The sequence below is a fragment of the Acromyrmex echinatior genome, chromosome 17 (genome assembly GCF_024713525.1).
Source record: "Acromyrmex echinatior isolate Ae372 chromosome 17, ASM2471352v2, whole genome shotgun sequence".
Lineage (NCBI taxonomy): Eukaryota > Metazoa > Arthropoda > Insecta > Hymenoptera > Formicidae > Acromyrmex > Acromyrmex echinatior.
In genome coordinates this window covers 2,559,022-2,581,262 of record NC_141868.1, presented here as the reverse complement: position 1 = coordinate 2,581,262, position 22,241 = coordinate 2,559,022, and the positions used below count along the sequence as shown (strand labels likewise).

General features: G+C 32.5%; 1 protein-coding gene across 1 annotated transcript in view; it reads right to left on the bottom strand.

Annotated features, from left to right (window-relative positions):
• Positions 1-22,241, bottom strand: part of LOC105152046 (interleukin-1 receptor accessory protein-like 1) — a 242,216-nt gene that overhangs the window by 77,666 nt on the left and 142,309 nt on the right. Inside the window, exon 2 of the mRNA XM_011066072.2 lies at positions 15,836-16,017. Coding sequence (XP_011064374.1) covers positions 15,836-16,017 — 182 coding nt within the window. The remainder of the gene's footprint in view (positions 1-15,835; positions 16,018-22,241) is intronic.

Below are 22,241 nucleotides of genomic sequence, written 5' to 3'. Positions count from 1 at the left end.
CCCCACCGCGACAAGGCGAGTCCGCGTCGAAACGGCGGGTCGACTAGCTTATCAGCGCTTATCAACGCTTCCTGCGAGAAGCGGGCGGATTAACTGAACGATGGAACGGGGGGTAGGAAACGGAGGAAGGAGGGCCTTTATTGTCGCGCGGCGCCGTCAAAGTTTATCGCGTCACGCGCGACAATACCACGCTATCGCGAGCCATTCCGCGTAGCTGAGTGCAACTGACTCTCTCGAGTGGGAGGGACTCCCAAATGCACCAGCGCGATGCATCGTGCATGTGCACGGGTACATATGGTGCGACGTATCCCGGATACAGAAGCGACGTGGGCGGCCCGTGGCTCGCGATAAGAGTACGGCGCTTCTCCGTAAAGATTATGGTTAGGAGAGCTGGTGCCGGATGCACTTTCTGCGCTCAGTTTCTTTCGTCCGCGAATGCACGGCTATTTCGTTTGAGTTGGAGAAAGTGGAAGTATAGCTGCAGGACCGGGGATTAGAAAGAAATCGCGGTAGAAAATGCATCTCAGAAATGTACTCGAAAGAAAATACGCGTCTTTAGAATGATGTTATTATAATAAATATCTCGTGAGAGAATTATCTTATTGAGAATTAAAATGTTGTATCTACATAATACGCTGACAAGAAAAATTTTTGGTATTCGCAACAATGACTACATGTTACTATAATTATGATTATTTTATCTATAATGTTTAGTGATAATTATTATATATATAGTTCCATCCAATAAATATACATCTATAGTTGACAATTGAAAATGATTTTAATAAATAATTATTATTATAAATAGTTGCAATCACTGTAATTTGATTATAATTTGTTGTCATATGGTTGGTCTAAAAATGACTATACCTATAAGTTATAATTAAATTATAGTGATTGCAACCATTTTTACGTAGTGATAATTATTATATAATTGCAATAATTTTCGAGAGTTTTAATTATATACATTTGATAATATAGAATTACACATATAATTATTATTATTATAGCAATAATAGTCGTAATTATAGTAACACATGTAATTAAAAATACTAAAAATCTCAATGTATTATGCAAAAATTATTCAATTCCTCAAATTAGTTAAAAAAAAGAAATAAAAAGAAATAAATTTAAATATTGTAATATAAAAGAATTACAATATATATTAAATAAAAATATATTTAAAAAAATAAATTGCAGGAGGATTATGTATGAAATATAAAAAATTATTTTCCTAACTTATCTGACATTTTATAATTTCCCAAGGGTCCAATAAAAATACTCTCATAAAACTCATAGCGACTGCAATTTCATTTTAAATTACTTCCCAAGAAACACTCTGAAAGAATTAAATAAATATTTAGTCCTTTCAGTTATGTATACGTTCTCGGCAATTTCTTAATCTTCTTACGATTTCTATTCCTTCTCCTTTTACCCGAAGAAGCCGACGCTTAAATATAAATTTAATTTATTTCAATGACAGAAGGAAAAGGGTGATTTATGTAAAATGGGGAATTTTAAATGAATTGTTGCTATGAAAGAAATATCGATACGTGATCTCTGCGGTTCTTGCAATCGTCGCGAATAAATCCATCACGATGAAAACGGATGCACCTGAAAAGTATCGCGCGTGTAAAAAGTGCGGATACACGATGGAGTATGAAAGGATGCCAGGTGCCAGAAACTAATCATTAGCTGATATTTAATTCAGCGTCTCGTCGAAGTAACACCTTGCATTTCGCGACGAGAGATGAAAATTGTGGTAAAAAAAAAAAACGAATTTAGAGACGTTATCCCACGAGCTGATCTTCCCGTATTTGTGGACGCCATTCGCAAATTAAAACCATGAGTCTACAGGGTGTACTCGAAACTATATTCGAAAGTATCGAAAATACCTCGGAAATAAATAGGAAAAAGAAACTTCTTGCAGATAATTCAGAATCTATTTCTCCTTGACGACAAATTTTATATATGGTGAATTCGGTCACTTGGATTTATACATATTTAAAAAGTTGCCTTATATAAAGTAGCTTTATTTAAATAGCGGTAGTGGGAATACAATCAACTTTAATAATGAAATAATACATGTATATTCTGTTAAAAATAATTTGGCATTATCATTATTAAGTACTTAATTGTTTCAAATATTTATATGCTTTTACATTTAATTTTGCTAATTTCACGTAGCTTTTAATATGCACTAATCTAATATAATGCAAGTGACCGAATTCGCCAAGTCATTTTTGCTATCTAACTTTGGCTCTTGATATTTATCATCTATATAATGCGTCATCAATATATTAAATTAAATATTAATTCTCATAAAAATTAAAATGACTTATAAATTTATAAAAGTATAATTTAATAATGTATAAAAATATTTAAAAAATTTATATTTTTTGATAACTAATAATTAACTTTAATAATTACTTTATATCAAATTTATTTCCCAACATTTGAGTTGATTAAAATAAAGTGCTTGGTAAATCAATATTTATTTCTTATAATTGAGATATCTTTATCTCTGATAAAATCATCACACTCTGTAAATATCTGTACTAAGAATTCAGTCAGGAGCCATTTAATATGGCCGTATAATTTCAATTCCTAACATATATATATATATTATAAATTGACTAGTTTACTTTATAATAATAACAACCATATCATTACTTTTCAAAATCGATAATTTGTAAAGATAACTTCTCTTCTCAAAAAAATTACCTTTTAATAGGAAAAAAAAAACTGTAACTGGTTACTTTTACAAGTAATGTTCTCAATATAACTTTCCTACGTGAAAATAATTGGACAATATTATACAGTACTGTCTGCTGATTTACGATGCGTCTCTAATAAGAATATTGTACGAGTAGATACACACAATTTCACAGTAGATTATACTTCAATATCTCGAATTCGTATCTACGATTCGACGCTGCAATTAACTCTACTGACGTCTGCGATATTCGCAGTATTGCATCTGAATGCAGTCGTAACGCGCGTTTGCCGCGAGTTTTCCGCGTAATCGATCCCATCCGCGATCAACATCCCTCGCGTACCCGAGCTCCTTCCTGCGCGAGGAAACTCCCGGCGGCGTGGTACTCAAGTTTCGCCACGTGCAGAAATAGCTCGAGACGATACAGGGTGCTCGAAGCACACAGAGCTCGCTGCGCCACTAATTGCATCGCTCGCAGCATCATCATCGCCATCGTCGTCCTCCGCGGCGGGGCGAAGCGACACGATGCTCATGTCCGATGCTCGCAGCATCGGCCGTTGCAATTAGGCTTGAGATATTGCCTCCGGTAGTCACGACTAGTCTCCTCCCCCTCGCCACGATCTAAATCGATGTATAGGTATCAAGGCATTAATTCGAGTTATTAGCGATAAACCGTGGGATTACATCCTGAGACGTCGCGTGAGCTCAAAAGATAGAAATACATGTATCTCGCGTATTTTTAGACCGAGGTAGAAGAGGCACTTCTGATTCTTGTATTCCGAGACTTCCCAGGATTCGATATCTTTGGAAAGAGAAATCCAATAAGCGTAATTTCGGGATTCGATTTTTTTTTTACATTTCTCTATCTGTTTGTACAGATTCTCGTTTCTCTAATTATTCTCTGATTTTTTTCTCAATACTTTTTAAGTACAAAGAGAGGTAATTTCTTAACATTAATTCGAGATGAAAACTTTATACGATCATATATTCAACGCGGTTTGGTTGCAAAGATTCAGGATGTCGAGATTGAAGGAAAAATTTAATTTCTTTCCAATAATTTAAAAAACCCAGTCATTTTTTTAAACATACAAAGTTTCATCAAAATAACCCGAGTGGTTTTCAACATTTTTGGAAAAAAACGAAACTTTCATTTCAACTTTGTTACCCTGTATTTTTGAATACATCGTTTCAGACATTTTAAATCCGCTTGTGTTTTTGACGTCCTTACGTATCTATTTACTGATGCGACAATAATCCGCCGAGAGTAGACGTTTTGGCATAGCAGAATTTACGAGGATTCGGGACTTTACGATAAGAGAGATCGTAAGGATAAACAGGATTCGCCTATCTCTTAAAGCTTGCGCGTAAGATCGAGTACCCAAAAGGTCGGTGGCGATAAAACGGACGGCGTCGCCGAGTTGTAAAGCTCTGAAGAAGGGTGCAAATGATGGTTGCAAATGGGATACGAAGAGGTGAAAGAATCGACGGATGACATGGTGGTTCAGTACTCGTGGAAACGAGAAAAAAATTAGGAGACTGATGCGCGCGAAGTGATCACATAAAAATTTATCGAGGATAATATATCGGCGGTATGTCAACAGAAGTGTTTGACTCTCCCTTGAGAGGAACTGCTTGCACTCGGAAATCTCTTCCTTCCCACAAAATTCTTTGATATCTTCAACCTGCGAGATGAATTTTTTTTTCTGTATTTTTATTTCCTTTCAGCAATATTAAATTCCTTCAATAATTTTTTTGTAACACAATTTTTATCAGTAATATTACAATTTTTATTAGCGATTTTTCTTTCAGTAATTTTTTTCTATGAGAAAAGTTACTGATAAAAATTATACTCGTGTAAAGATGAAATTATATTTCCGCAAAGATTTTCTAATTTCACCTAAAAATTATGTTATTACTTTAAAGAGGAAGCGCCATTACGGTCTGAATGTTAAGATGTTGAAAAAATTGCGTTTTTAAGATTAATTTGGGAAATTTAGGGGGATTATTAATATTTCAGATTGATTGCGTTGAAAGTCCGACAACCATATCGGCACTCAATTATCATTTCTGAAATTAATTCATTCATATGAATATATATATAATAATTCAACATCTTAACATTCAGTAGTGGTGCTTCCTATTTAAAGTAATGTATTTAACATAAACGATCTTGGTTCCAATCTTATTGTTTAAATATAATATAATTCGTACTATTTTTCTGAAATGTCGTATAAGTAAAACAATAGCCGTTCAAAAATATTATCTGCTTTTTTCATTTTACTATTATAAAATTTTTTAAAAAACATTTGTATTTATATGTAATATATTAAAAAAAGATGCGTGTGTTTGATAATACAATAAAAACACAATATCTTTTATTTTCTATTATATACATGTGATTTATATGCGATTTTCATCCTTTTATTATAAAAGCTTTTAAAAACATTCGTATTTACATGCAGTATATTAAAAAAGATGCGTATATTTGATAATACAATAAAAACAATATTGTTTATTTTTTATGTGTGATTTTGAAAGTTGATAATTATATTCAACAATAAGTTCATTGTTATACACACACAAACATATATATATATATATATATATATATATATTATATATTACTTAACACATGTTAGGGGGTTGCCACAAATTTCTCATTCTAGAATTCCATAATTTTTCCTTGATCTTCAGGTAGTTTCATGATTTTCCCCAATGAAAAATTTCAATAATTTTTCGAAATCTTTTGTAGTTTCGTCCTGATCTGAAAACTATCCAATATTTTGTTAAGAGATAAATTTAACGTAGCAATATAAATTACTATTAATGTTGCTGACACTGCTTGAATTTATAATTATTAAGTTGATAATATTATATTTATTAATTTATCAATATTATATTTCAAAATTGCGCAGGTATAGTGCATGTATTTAAAATTTTTTTAAGGCCACGAATTTTAATTTTTCAAAAAATTTTGCAAAATACCTTTCTTAATTTCCTTGACAGTTTTCAATTTACCTGATATTTTCATGATTTCTGGTTTTGTGGCAAACCTACCAGGGTGGTTTTTACCTAAAATCTCTAAAAATGAAGTATGTAAAAAGCTGTAGGTAGATTTTAAATTTTGTTAAAAATTTTGTTGTCAAGATATAAAATTCATATTTTTTAATCTTTCAATAAAATATAAATATATATAGGGTGTAACATATACGGCGTTAACGTTTAAAGTGTGTGAAAGAGAAATTCGAGTGGTCGGTAGCTGTTCTCTCCATCTCGCCGGATGCATCGGTGCGCCCGGATAATAAGTGCCGTCGCCGACCACGCGGCATTTATAACACGCGGCGCGCTTCCACGAAGGGAATTGATCGCGGATTCACGGAACATCATCTATCTACCTACCTACGCGCACCTCACACGCAAAACGCGGGATTAAATCGACCCAATTCCCCAACGCTGCAATTTACCGCGCGTGGCTTGTGCGTTGTGCGCCCGTAATTCATGAATCCATCTCTCGCGAGTCGCGCGGACCCTGCAATTGCGAGCACCACCCACCAGATTGCTACACGCACCACACTCCTTCCTGCAGAGTCGATTCTCTCTCCGTAATATTTTCAAATGAAAAAAAAAAAGTAGAAGTCGAAAAGGTTTCGGTGTAGCAGAAGAATTAAGGCTGATGGGAATATTTCGCGCCGCACGAAGCCTCCGGTTATGAAACTGGCGATCTAAAACGCCTAAATCGCGTTGTGCTCTCGTTTCTAAACATTTCTGTGTAAAACGAGACCTTTCCGGATTCGTATAATAATAATAAAATTCAATTTTGATAATTCCAATAAAAATACTATAAGAGGAAAAAATAGTAAAAAAAAGTAGCATTATGCTTCTCTTATTTATACAATAACTTATTAGGTGTTGGAATTAATTCGTAGCGTTTTTAATGAAAGAATGTTATTTATTTCACATGAGCATTAAAAAATACATTAATGAAAGTACTTCCCATCACTTGTAAAACGCTACGAATTAATTCCAACACCTAATAATTAATAATCAATATTTCAATTTAAAACTTATCGATTCATCAAAATGTCGATCAATCGATTTTAGACTCAAACATTTATTACGAAACATTTATTACTTAGAACATTAATTATAAAAATATAGCGACTGCATAACTTAAAGATAAACATAATGTGGTTTCACACAAAAATAGACCTTAAAAAATCGATTTTGTTTAAAAAAAGTGTTTGGTTATAAAATTAATAAAAAAAAAAAAATTTTGCAGAATATATATGCAAATATGTGCACATAACTTTTTTCGCATATAAACTGCTCAGTAAAAATCTATAGTATATATACATATTATATATAATATAAATTAAGATATTATACATATATTACAAAATTAAATTAAGATATAAGATGAATGAAAACATAAGATTAACAGTACAACTACAATTGATTCATGGAATAATTATTTTAATGTGAAAACTTCGAAAAAGAAGCTATCAGCAATCAACACGTTTTCGGGGTCACATTAACACGCGACAAATACTATTATTAAATACTATTATTAAATTTTGAATGACTCGAAAGGTATGCAGCCAAGTAGAATTAGATAGATTAAATAACAAACAACACACTCAAATATACATATATTCGTGTGGCAATACTGGTTTAAGAAGAATGAGAAAATATATGAATAAATGCTAAAATGTAAATATTTTATATTTCAAAATGTTTTAAAGTAACAATGCGTTATAATAATTCCATAAATAATTACTAGAACTCGCTACTTAATATCAGAGATATCAAGAAAAGCCATTATACTTATAATGGATATTTAATATTATCTTTTTCTCTATTAACATCAAAGTATACCGTTTAAAAAACGTATATTCATGGAAACTACAATTTCGCTGAAGTATATAAAAAATTAGATGGATACAGATCTGAAAATAATTCTGTTGAAACATCAAAATAATTATGTAGGAAACTCAAGCATGATGAGCAAATATGTTGCAAAAAGTTTTGACATTCTAGCAACCCAGTTTAAGTGTTCTACGTAATTATTTATAGTTCAACAATATTATTTTTAGATTTGTATCTAGTTCTAAAAAAAATTTAAAATATTTCAGAATTTAAATTATTTCATTTAAAAAAATTTTTTAATATTTCAGAGAAAAGTTCTTTCCGTATTATAATAATATTAAAATATTACTTTTGTTGTAACATGTCGTCCTACAGCCTTAGTATAAATTAACCCCCAAATTAAATTGACGTAAACTATAATTAACGAAAAATAAATTAAAATACAGTTTTATTAAAAAATGTGATAAATTGAGAATGTTTTATACTTCTAGATAAGGCTGAACTCTAAAAAAAAAAAAAATTAAAATTGCATAGGAAAAATTGCGCATTGCACAATTTTTCATCATCCATTCCGTCGCGAACGGCAGAATTTTGCGGCACAGCAGAAGCTCTTGTGGATGCTGCGCGCGTCTGGGCCACCTTTGTAACGACGGGAATCGATCTCGACGGCGACAAAGAGAGCTAGCCGATTGACAACAACGTTTCGCCCCTCAGCGGATTGCAATTTGGCGAAAATCGAATTCATCGTCGTCAGGACGATCGCAGGGCCGGCGATCGGGTTTCTGTTTCGCCGAATAATAACTGCCAACGTGGGCGCGTGGGCGCGTTGCAGACGTGAATTTATACACGGAGTCGGAATGCACCCCGTAAATACTTGGGGCGAAAAATTGCAGCGTCGATCTCTGTCGACGTTGTTTTGCATTTGTTACGTGAAGCTTGGCCGAGCAAAAACTGTCCGCGCCTCTGAAATTGCGACAATTTGATTCGCCGTTACGCTCGCGTTGATCAATGGAAACGTCCCGGCGAAAATTAGTCGTCGCGTTCGCGATAATGCACGGCGATAAAAGCGAACCCCCGACAGCTTTTCGCGACAATTATTCGACAGTCACCGCCAAATACCGTTGAGCTCGAGCTTAATTTTATAAGCGTATTTAATCAAACAGATACGAATTGCAAATAATCGCACCGTTTGGACAGAAATCAGCCAAAGTTTCGCACTTTTATGGATAATTTTCTATATGCATATGTATGTACAGTTTCGGCCAAATATAACGCATCCCCGCAGATTCATGTATACCTAAACGTTCTGTATCCAACAAAAAATAAAATTAAAAACAATTTGATTGAAAAAAACATTTGTTCGTTATAATAATATTTATTTTAATTATAATGATACTTTTTATAATAATTTTAATATTTTGTTTTGTTTTTCCTTTGAATATTATTTCGCAAGAAAACAATGCAATAAATTAAAGCCTGCACAGATGCAAAATTAATGGAATGACGACAAATTTAATAAATTAAAATTTTTAATCACGTATATATGAATAACAATAAAAAAAGCTAAGTCGTGCTTAAAGAATTATGACAAACTGAAAAATAACAATGAAAATATATATTGTGTTGAGCATTTCTGAAGAGATTTAATACTTTAAATATTTTATCAAATTTATAATTTGTAGCTGTTAAATTGTTAAACTATTTTATTTCGTAATCGAGGTATCTAATACTGCAATAAAAAATTCTATAAAAATTGTCTTGCGGGATTAAAAGAGCTTAAATATTTTAAGTGTCTGCAAATTGGGAATTTAAAGGTTTGTAGACAGCGGAATCCCGAATGGAAAATTGATGAAAAACGCTTTCAAGTGCGATCGTAATTGCGTTCGCAATGAGGGACAGCGCAAACGGAGCGACGATAATCCGTTGCACTTACGGCCGCTGATATGGTTGGGCATGGATGTCAAGCGCGCGCGTTGCTTGCCTTTGTTTCGAAGAACCCCGATTAAAGTTTCCGCGAACGCGTTCCCGTAATTTAACGGCGCCTTTAACGGCACCCACCTCGAAAAATAGGCCAGACAAAATAGCCGTTACAATGATAACTCTGATACGCTTCACTTGCCGTCCCAAGAATCAGCTGATAAGCCAACGAGGCGCGATTGAGACAATTGTTAACGTTTCTGTCAACACCTCGCTGACGAATGATTCATCAATTGGTAATCGTAAGAAACGAGCGCAATCAATTCTAAATAAAGAAATCACGTTACAAAAGTGAACATAAATATTTTATTATTATACTTTCCAACTTCAACGCAAATTGACGTTTTTTATATTTAATAAAGAATAAATTGAAGAATAGTTTTGAAAAGTAATATTTATTTTTATAACAGTATAACGAAAAAAGGAGAATTAATTTTGTAACCATTTTAATTTTATTACGACGCTATTCATAGTCCAGTCTTTTGAGATCGTCTTGAGTAATGTCTTAAGATAATACAGCTGTCCGATTGATTTATGACTTCTTAAAATTGTACTTAAGAGGCTTTCTACAATAAGCTATTACCTAAGCTTTCAATCATAGGTTATAAAAAATCAACCAATCGCAGTCAAACGTGAGAAGAATAACCGACTGTAGTTGGTTAATTTCTTACAGCTTACGACTTAAAACTTAGGTAATGGCTTATTGTAAAAAGCCTATAAAAAGCCTATAAGACAGCCTTGAATATAAGAATCGACTATACTAGCCCTAATCCTCCTTTGGCTTTCATTACCATCTTTTTCAAGAAAATGCAATAAAGTTGAGGGTGCTTTATTACTTATAGCCAAGGCTGTGTAATAAAAAATGAGAAATACGAACAGTGAACTTTTCAAATCATGTCTTCTTAGAACACATTCACAGTTCTCAAATATTTAGTGTCAAGAACTCTTCGTAATGAAAAAAAAAACTACTCTTCAATCTCTTAAGATAATGCAAAGATTGAAGACAGAGAATACACGATTTCTTCTCTCAATTGTAGACTTCTGCGAGGATAATTCCAAAGTCAAACTGCGGTGCATCATCGGTGAACAGATGCATGCCACGTCTTCCACGAAGCGGATTCGATTGGTCGTTCGTAGAATCTTCTACCTACGCACCTCGCTCGAACGCGTAATGCATCAAGAGAGAGAGAGCGAGAGAGAGAGAGAGAGAGAGAGAGAGAGAGAGAGAGAGAGAGATCGGGTCGTACCAATTTTCCTGACTGGCAATTTTCCGCGAAGCAATTGCTTTCTTAGCTCGTGTAAGGAATTTATTCATTAATCTACTCCCAAGGCACGCGAAGAAAAGCGTCCACTCTCGATTATAATCCCTGTTGTTCACGTTAATTATCTTTCCCTTCATCTTGCGCAAAGTACCTTTAATAAAAATATATGAGACCAATATAAATATACCGCTCCATTTGTTATAATAACAGCACACAATTTTGAAAACAAAGTTGTCTAGAAAATAAGTTTGAATGTTTTAAATCATTAACATTGTTTGCAATATATTAATTTGAAAATGTAATTTTGGAGTAACAACTGATGTTAGCGAAATAAAAATATATATTCTTTTCTGTAAGCAACTTCAAAATGGCAATTTTTTAATTATGTCGTTGTAGTAAATGAGCGATACAGAAAAACGTTTTTAATGCGTGAATTCCTTTAATTTACTAAAGCTATACAACCTTGGCCATGAATATAAAGCACCCTTAATTTATCGCGTTTTCTTGGAAAAGACGATAATAAAATTCAACAACATGATATTAAAATACAAGATACAAGAAAACAACAAGATATTAAAACTGTTATAAAATAAATATTGTTTTTCAATAAAATTATTTGATAATTCATTTTTCGTTAGACATAAAATGTTTGACGTCAATTTGCGAGGATTATTTATACTTTTGGCTTTTGGCCAAGAGTGTATAATTCATTGAATTACTTGATAAAAATACAACATAAATATGCGGATCGAATTGTCTTACATTGTTTCAATTTCCAATTCTTTAGTGAATTCAGCATCAATTTTTAATAAATAAATTTACGAATGAAATACAAATACGATGAATCATCGCGATCAGAAAATATTTCAATGTTATATTCTTCAAGCCTTCAAATATTTCTTGGATCCGTAATTTTTAACAACGTAGATAAATTGATAGCTGATTGTGAGAATTATTTGACGGCGGATGAAGTGAAGAGGCGAAGAATTGAACAGCGAAATTTAATATGTGCTCAAAGAATTAAACGTCGCCGGCTCGAAATTCTCTCGGACGACTTCCGGCAAATTGCTGGGGCGAAGCTGGAAGTTGGTTATATCGACGGGCAGGACACTAAGGAAGAATGGCGGTGCACGAATGCGTGCTAAATCGAGGGGTTTAGAAGTCGTAGACGACCGGAAGCGCGGTCGCTCCTCCGATGAATATTAATTCGGCAATTCGCCCTCGTCGCCCGCGAAAAGGCGAAATTTTCCAAAACGACGTTTTCCAACTGAATTCTAATACGACGCTACGACGATTCTCCGCGATTACATTATCCGACCGAATTTAACTTTATCTTGTAGAAGTGATGAAGTGGGTGATCCTGAATTTCTTATTTCACTCTCCTCTTTATATATGTTTACATGTCTCGTTTTTTATAGTTGTAACAAAATTAAAGATTTACTTGAAGAATACGTGAATATGAAAATTAAAAATTTTCCGTAAAAATGTATACATATATTTATATATCATATTTTATATTTTTACATGAACATGTATATATATATATTAGGTGTTGGAATTAATTCGTAGCGTTTTACAAGAGATGGGAAGTGATGGGAAGTACTTTCATTAATGTATTTTTTAATGCTCATGTGAAATAAATAACATTCTTTCATTAAAAAAATGCTACGAATTAATTCCAACACCTAATATATGTAATAATAAATTAATAAATTAACGTAAAAATTTTTTCGCATGTTCTAAATTTTATGGCGCATGCGAATATTTAAAAGGTCCATGAATATCATAAATATCAAGGATAATTATAATAAAAATAAATATTTCCTTTGAAACATATACAGGCATATTTAAATCTCATATTTAATAATAAATAATAAATGCGAGTACATTAAATTAATGATTAATAAAATTTATTGCGCGTATTTAAAAAATTCACGAATATTGCGAATGTTCAGGACAATTAAGAAACAAATTAATGGACATTAAAATTAATTGATACAAATTTGTAATATTAATAATCACACTGTTAGAAATATTCTTAAATTTCATTGACTTTTAAGTTACACAATTTGAACTTAATTTCAAGACACGACATTAAATTTAATGTATTTATAACAAAAAATTATATATACAGTACACGTACATAAAATTTAATATATATTTCATAAAAATTTATTTCAGTCAAATCATTCATTATTTTTAACTACGAGCTTCATTTACATGTAAAGGAAGTTCGTGGTTATATTTCTAACAGTGCATGTAATTATTTTAATAAATATATATACCGCCATTCTTTCGCTTTCCTGACTTTTCTGTTAAAACCCAAAAATTTGATGACTGCCCCTGAAATACGATTCAAGTCTCTGGTTGGAAAACGATGTTACGATGTCATAAAAATCGATGTGGCTGAACAATACAACACTTTTAGAGGTTTTCTCCTGCCATGCACGCCGGTACTGAAAACATGCGCCGGAAAAGCGAACTGACTGCCCGGAACTGATCAGATCCGACAGACAGAGAGATTTAATTGAAATTCCGGGTCGATACATTCGTGGGAGTTCGATATATCCACCGTGTTATGTTATCTCGTGGGAACAAACGCGAAGATGAATTTCAGGAAGAATGATTATCGATCCATAGATAAGAAGAGCAACAAAATCTTTACTTGAAAAGAGAAGCATATTTTTTATCATTTATTTCTCGATACTTTGCTTTATCTAGTTTTATCTTTTATTATCTTCAATCCATCGCTCACAGTGCTCTGAATAACCAATACGTTTTATATATAATACAATATAATTGGAAAAGAGGAAAAAGTTGAGAATAAAACCGATTAAATATTATTTACAAAATAAACCTACAACATTCGTTCTCTATTTAGATCTCAAAACCTTTATCCCCGAATTTGTATCGTCCGGGGAAAAAAACATTTGATTAAACGGTAGGAAAGATTTGTCCGTAATAACAAAGGTTCCGGACGCAGAAAAAGATCCGAAAAGAATCGCAGAGGGGTCTTCTCTCTCTACGAGCCAACATTGTGTCCCACGGGATTTCTACATGACAGTATCATGATGACGAGGCTCTTTGACGCGGACATCGAAAACGAGTATCGTTTTGTCGACGATAGCGATTGACGTTTTGCAACGCTTTTTGCGACAATCGTCCCCGCGTCCTCTGCCCCTCTTTTATTTTGAATGGAAGCGTCAAAGGCGCATCTTCGTGTGATCATCCGAATTTTGCGCTCTTTTTTTTTTTTAATCGCAACGACAGCGTTTCAAATCGAACGCGTGCACTTTTCCGATTGATGCCTCCCTTTTTTAGCTGTTGTTATTACGAACGTTTGAAATTAAAAAAAAATCCGATTATTGCTTTAGATATAAATCCATAAATCGTGGGTCATCTCTTGAAACTCGATAAAACAAAAAGCGATTTTAGAAAGATTGAATCAGCTGTCCCTATCTAATTTGTACATTTTTTAGATAATATATAAAAATTACTCTTTCAAATATCATATGAAGTGTTCAGCGTGAAAGTGACCCTATACGGTCAATAAAACTGATCGGTAATATTTAATAAATAATACTGACAGTACGCATCAATATTTTTAGTATTTTTATAACCTTACCACGGCCATATTATCGGCAATATATTTCACTTTAGTTTTATGTGCCATATCTATCGCACTATGACATACTGTGACATGTATTTATTAGCATCGCTTTATTAAAAGCGATGCTGATACTCCAGAATCAAAATCCAGATCACCGTCAGTATTCTACGTCAATCCAATATTAACACACACGATCAATAATATATCGTCCATATAATTTATTAACACTCATAGTATTATTGACTGTGTAGAGTCACCTTAACAGTCCGCATGATTTCTGGAACGCTTCCGAGTTAAAAAAAGATTGAAAGATTAAATATTCATCTTACTACTTTATGCAAGCTATTTAAAATAAAAAATGAAAATTTTTTTTTAAATCAAAGTCACGTTGAATTTATTTAAATAACACTAATTTTTTTCATAATATCGTGTAAGGGTCGAATTCAATTTTTTAGACGAATTCAACGGGAGTGTTACTTTTATTGTTTTTCATCTTATTGATATTTAACATTAAAAATTTCTATCATTATTTTAAACAGTAATACTTATATGCCCTAAGAAATGGAAACATAAAAAGCTGTCTAAAAATTATTTTGGCATTGCAAACACATAATATCCATCAATAAGGAAAAATTGTAACTCACGTAATAGTATATAATAGCTGTAATTTGTTAAAAAGAGCAGAGCTTTGTATTCCAAGAAGATAAGCAATTTAAATATTTGCTTGCATAACTTGCAATTTTTCTTTATTAATTAATATTTTTATGATAAATATATATATATATATATATATATATATATATATATATATATAAAATACAAATTATATATGTGTATGTGTCTGTTTATTTTAACTTAGACGTATAATGGACTTTCTGAGACATGCAAAAATATAAAAATTAACATTTTTTTATGTCTCAGAAAGTCTACTATAATAAGTTTGTATGTATTACATTATTTAATATTTTAAATAATATAAAAGGAAAAATTGTTTTTTTTTCTCAAGTCAGAGAAAAATTTATGCTATAACAAAAATTATATAAATTCAATTTTAATAAATTCACTTCGACTAGATTACTCTAGAATTCATAATTCGGAAAACATAAATATATCGATACTGAATTAAGGTGTTTGGTCGTTGCAATTACATATGCACCGTGCAAATTATGGGGCGAGAGAAGAAATCTTTTGCATGTTATAATATTTCAATCACTCTCCGTGAATAGCCTCTTTGATCTCAATCTTATCATTACTATTCATCATTATCTTGCTCTCGTTCTACGTAACGTATTTCTATTACATAAATGTCGAATGGAGGTATAGTAAGGATCTCCTTTGAGCTTCTAATATAGGCTGATGAATGAATCCCATCAGGTTTAGCCTGGTTTAGGATATCCTACTTACCGAGTACAGAGAGAGTGATGTCACCCTCCAAAGTGGTTGTGTCGTTACGTGCCTGGCAAGAATACCGTCCCGCATCCGAGGCTCTCATCTCCTGCGTGTAGATCGTTTGATTCGCGCTCTCGGGATACAGGATAAAGTGGCTCTCCCCGCCTGGCCAAGGGTAAGCCCTGTTATCCTTGTACCTGAAATAAAAGTAACGTAATTATGGTTACGAACAAATAATCTCCATCACATGTTTGTCCGAGGTAAACGTAAAAAATAAATACAAAGATCGATTTTAAGAGACCGTCGTATAGAGTGTTTCTTAAACATTGGATAATATTTTAGGAGCTAATTTTATGAAGAAAAGTTTTTATGAACATGTAATCTCAAAGGCCTTGTTTGAAAGATAGAGTAAAAATTCTATAAAATTATCATTTTTTTATTCACTCCTGAAAAGGTTTTTAAAAAATTAATTTTTTTGTCCTTTTTTTTAGGGATATAATTATAATAACAAAATTACAATGAACGTAATAAAAATCTGTAAAAATTTGATTCCGTCCATTAACATAGTATAAGTAACAGGGACAGTAATGTATTAACTAAATCATATTTCTGTGCCATCACTTTTTAGAAAACTTCATTATAGATGAATGAAGATAATATCTTATCTAATGAGTTAAAAAAAATTTCTTTCTTGAAAAAAAAATTCATATTTCTCTTCATAAAATAATCTCATAGATAGACTCCTAAAATATTGAACAGTACTTGAGAAATAACCAGTATATGGAAAAAATATTTTTTGAATCTATCTCCGATAATAAAAAAAATTATTATAGAGAGCATTTCTGGAGATAAACAAATTTTATCTTTTATTTTAAACAATATTAAGTAAATTAAGTAAATATGTTGAAGAAATGAAGATCTTTTATTTTACTTCTTCCATTTGTTCCGTCAGTTCAGGAAAAATGACATTTTATCAAGTTAAATTCATTTATTAAAACCTTTTTCTTCGCTATATGTAGGAAACAGTATTTCGTGATTTGTTTTCAGATGAGCGATGAAGGGGTGCGTTTATCGAGCGAGAATTTTGAAAATCGACGGAGAAAAGGGCGGGACGGGCGGATATTTTTCAGGAAACAATAATTTATCGCGGGGAAGGGGTCGGTCGATCGTCTTGAAACACGTCGTACTGAAGAACAAGCCCGATATTTCCGGGACGGGAATATCGATGGCTGTTCTTGAGAGCATTCGTTCCGCCGTAAAGATAAAAGTCGAGGGAAACGAGCGCTCCTCGACAAACACTCGAAGTAGGGAAGCATCAAGAGCATTGAACCGTACGCGAAAATAAATCGTCCTGACTACTTCCATCAGCCCCGTCGCAATGACTTCGTTAATTTGTCGTTACTATTGCATTGCCTTCCTCTCATTGTTTGCTACCGTCAATAATGTCGTTAATAGTTAATAGCTGCATAAAACAGTCATTATCAAAGAATAGCTTAATAACGGCAAAAATAAATGCAACGTAGCGAAAAAATATAATGACGATTGTAAATGTTACACAATAATGCTAGAGTACATAGTAATAACAGCATAATTACGACAATAATAGAGCTGTTACGATAATCGTTATTATACTCTTATCTTTTACGCCAATTATCTTATAAAAATAGCAATTTGTTTTACAATTATTCTTGTAACTACTCTGTCAACGAGTATGAATAATCTCCAATTTTTTTCTTCCGCAAGAATTGTATTTTTATCATAACTTCTAATTCCGCATTTACATTTCCAGTTGAACAATCCCGGTCACGAAGCCTCTTTTCGTCTTTGAGGTAAGGATTCGATGATGTTCCCATGAGAGGCAAAGAAAGTCTCTCCATGTAATTCAATTTCTACTACGTAAATCTATTTTCCTTCCTTTTGCTGGCGGATCAAAAAGGCGCGCGTAGATGCGAATTTGGGTTGTCCAGAAATTTATGTCTTTTTCAGGTAATTTAATTACGAACGGAATTGTTTATTCCTTGATTCCTTTCGATTTCTTAACCAATCATTTTATTCTCTGCACAGCGACCATTATTCATTTCCTGTGTAAGAAAAATACTTCCATATATCTTACATTTTTGCTCCCTACTTGAACAATCGTATATGTTCTTGATTCTTATTGCCAGCCCTATATCTGAGATCCTCAACTATAAATCCCAGAAAATAAATTTTGAGAATTAAAAGCGCAGGTTTTGGATTCTTTTTAATCTTTGAGCTTTAAACTCCTTAAATTTTGGATTATTAAATTCCCATATATTGAGGGGAGACACCGAGTTCAGTTATTATACTTTTTGATTGTCGAAAAGCTAATAACTGTATAATAGAACATTTTCTTCTTTTTATTTATCTCTTATTCTTTTTATTATACTTTTCTTCTTTTTATTTTATATTGCTAATATAATATTAAATTGTTATGTAAAATAATTTGCATCAAAAGCATCGCGCGTGTAGATTATTTACAACAATTTGGTCTTCTCTACATTTCTCTACATTCTATTTCGAATTTGTGAACTTTAAATTGTTATTAGATTCTCGAATCAAACTCTTAAATTTTTGTGTCTCGAATCCTGAATATCATGTCTTAGAGCTATTTTTATTTTGTATAAGGTCTCAGTTTTCTTCTTGATTCCTTAAGTATTTATATAATCGTTTTTGCAGTTCATATTTCTTTTTTACAATCATCAAGTAGCAGAACTATCCTCAACAAAAGTATCTCTTCAACAATAAATTCTCACGCGAGGGAATCCACAATCCCTATTATATTCATGAAATTTTCATAGATGGCAATTTCTCCATCATCACGATGTCGTAAATAAAAGATTTTTAATAAACTGAACGACTCATCGTCATTCCCGAAGGAGCGTCAGGACGATCGGCAATTTCACCATTAAGGATTCCTTTATTAAAGCTCTCTTCCTGCATCGACAGGATTTCTTTTACGAGCCACTGTTACGGGCGTACTTTGAATAAGAATTTTTAATAAAGAGCACTTCCCTCCCCTCCACGACGGCCGCCCTTGCCTTTTTGCTAAGATAATTTCGAACTGGTTCGGATTCTAACAAGGATTCCGGTGCTGCGTAGTGGAACTTCCGAAGACTAATAAAAGACACCAAAACATTTGAGGATCCGAAGACACAAAATTCAGAACTTGCGGTAACGCTAAGATCAGAACAGAGAGAGACAAGAGAGAGAGAGAGAGAGAGAGAGAGAGAATTCGACTTTTTGAATAAATCTCTGGAAAAAAGAATTTTCCGGCTAATTATTTTAAGACTGGTATTCATAGTCGGTTCTTATTTTAAGATCGTATCTTAAGTAATGTCTTAAGACACTAACGTGATTCTCTGGTCGGTATTTATAGTCGATTCTTATATTTAAGACCGCCTTAACTATAATCTTAAGATGTCACGAACCAATCAGAGGGTCGTATTAGCATGTTAAGACAATTATTTAAAACAATCTTAAAATAAAAACCGATTTTGAATATCGGCCTCTGATTGGTTCACCTCAAGATTGAACTTAAGACAGTCTTGAATATAAGATTATGAATACTGGTTAACATTTTTTTTTTTATAGTAAAGTGTATAAAAACGGTAGGTCAAATTTATAAATTCTTAAACAATTGGAACTAAAACTTCGGATCTTCGATCTTTATATTTATTTATTAAAAATTTTTCGACTCTAATTTATTTTTAACTTTGAATCTAGTATTGTAACTTAAAATTGTCTGCAGCTTAAGACGTCAGATTAATTTCCATTAGGCTCTCCCTAATCAAAGCAAAACGGAAAGAAATCTAATACAAGAGAAATACAAGAGTTACAAAAATATGAGAACCGCTGAAGTGTTCGGTTATTTGCAGCGAGAGATTTGCAAAAATGACTGTTTAATTATTATTGTACTCGAACGTGTGGCGTGCTGTTATCGGATCGCGAATTATACTCGGTCGTTAAACTCCATTTCCAATATGGAGCGTGCATTCTGAAAATGTTCAGGGATCACTGGCTATCCTTAATAACCTGCAACATGGTCAACTCGCGTAATTAACGCCAATTTTATTTCGATGAATTTGTCTGGCATATTTGTTGAATAATTGCTGGCTCCTCTCCCGTATTTTACATCCATTTTGACGAATTAATTAATAATACATTATCGGTAATAAATAGGCATTGTGACACAAAATTTAATTAAGATAATAATGAGTAAAGAACGTTAATGAAACTTAAATAAATAGCAGTTAAAAGTAGACAATAATAAAATCAAATAACAGTAGGGCTGAGAGTTACATAAATACAATCGAATTGAAGAAATTAATAAACATAAATCTAAGTAAATGACGTAAATTTCGATGTGTCAATAATTATCTTTCCAATTTTCACCAAAAGCATTGTTTTGAGAAGTGAAACAACAAGAGACTGCAAGTATCAATAAATAAACTCAATTTGTTCTTGTTATAAATTCAAATGACATTCATGTATTTGCATTTGTTCTCAAAAGAGAGAGAGAGAGAGATTGTGAATAAAATTATAATTAATAATACAAATATTAGTCATTCCATTTCTACATACAAATATTACACGCATTTATATTTCGTCTTATTGTTAGCTCCAACAGTAACACTTTACGTAAATCTGCTATATCAATATCCCCAAATTTTTAATTGCCAAAATAACAGAAATACGATTTACGGTCGTATTTTAACATAATAAAAGTTTCTATTAGAAATTTGTATTTGGGGATTACGACGTGCGCCCTTCGCTAAATAATTGCTCGTTATTCTCGTCGCGCAAAAATCGCGTCGGCGAAATGGCCTCCATCCGTTTGATAGTACTCGCGAAATGGGATACCTGTCTTTTTCGCTGGCTGGCTCATTGTTACAATAATTGGCTGTTATCCTTTGTCCTTTTGGAAAAAAAAAAACAGCCAACCAAAGTTTGTCGTCGCGCTCAATTATTTATTTACATCGAGAGAGAAGTCCATGTTTTTGTTTTTCGTTAAAAACATAAAACAGACCTTATTTCGTTTATATGTCGCGATTTGTAATTATTACGCGAAGAACAGTAAAGATTCGCCAGATAAACCGTGAATTTGTTTTTTATTTTGGCACTGAACTGTAATAGAATTGTTTTCTCACTTTAGCCAAGAGTATCAAACGAAAACCAACCGACAGAAAAATATATACTGTACGCAAATAATAATTACTTGTTTCAAGTATTTCGAAAGTTCCGGAAATCTATAAATTTGTCACAAACATCGAATTTATTCAAAGTATATTTCGAATCCTAATAAGTTTAATACTTTAATCAAAATTATTAAATTAAAACAAATTGAATTTTATTATTAGATATATAAAGTCACTTCTTGGCTCAATTTTCTAACATTCTTCAAAAAAAATTCTTGTTATGAGACACATTAATAAAGTTTCTCTAAAATTTGTTGTATCTACATTTTAAGATTATTATCGAGAAAATTTCCTTGTTACAAATAATCGTTACTTAAAAGAAGGAAAGTAAATTGAGTAATCTTTTCTTAGGAACGGAATGACTTTTTCTGTATATTTCACTTAAGTTCCAAAAATATACACTAATTCAATATAAAAAAACAAATCTCGAGTTAACGTGCCAGTCGATTGTACTTAGATAGATACCAATCGAATATACTTTTCGGAAATTTGCTTTCAACTTTTATCGACCAATTTTAATAAATTCAAGTATCAAAACAAAATTCAAAATCCGCAAAATGATGAAATCGTTTGAACGAGAATCAAGGAGATTTTGCGCAGCGAATATAATTCATAGATCCTCGTCGTCGCGATAAATGGCGTAAAAGTGACTCATTAATCTGGCCGAACGTGTTTTGGCGATGCAGCGAAACGCAAAATCGCAAATTGTGGATTACATAAATTAATCATCGGGCCTGTCGGATGCCGCGCCAAAATCAAACGGCATCCCAAAGCGAGCCATTCGACAGCTATTCGCGATGCGCAAACGGTTCAAGTTGAGTCTCGAGAGCGAGTCGCCGATCGTGAATAATTTTCAGAATCATCCCCTCCGCCTCGTGAATGGGAGATAATTGACGAGTTAATTGAATCAGTCACGGGTCACGAGTCGAATAATCCGAAAGGAAAGATGGGGTGGATTGACTCTTTCTAAGAATAAAGAAAAATGCGATTCTTTGAAACACCGGCAGCTTTAAATTGGCCAATTAATTGAATCGGTCGTGGCTCTGAAGAGGAAGTAACCCGGAAAGAAATATCTTTATTATTAAGTATTTTCTCCGGCTATTAATATCGGAAAATGTCCGGAATGTGTAAACGTAATTGAAAGCTTAATTAAATTCTGTCCATCATTAATTCTAAAAAGGAAATAATCTGTAAAGAAATATCTT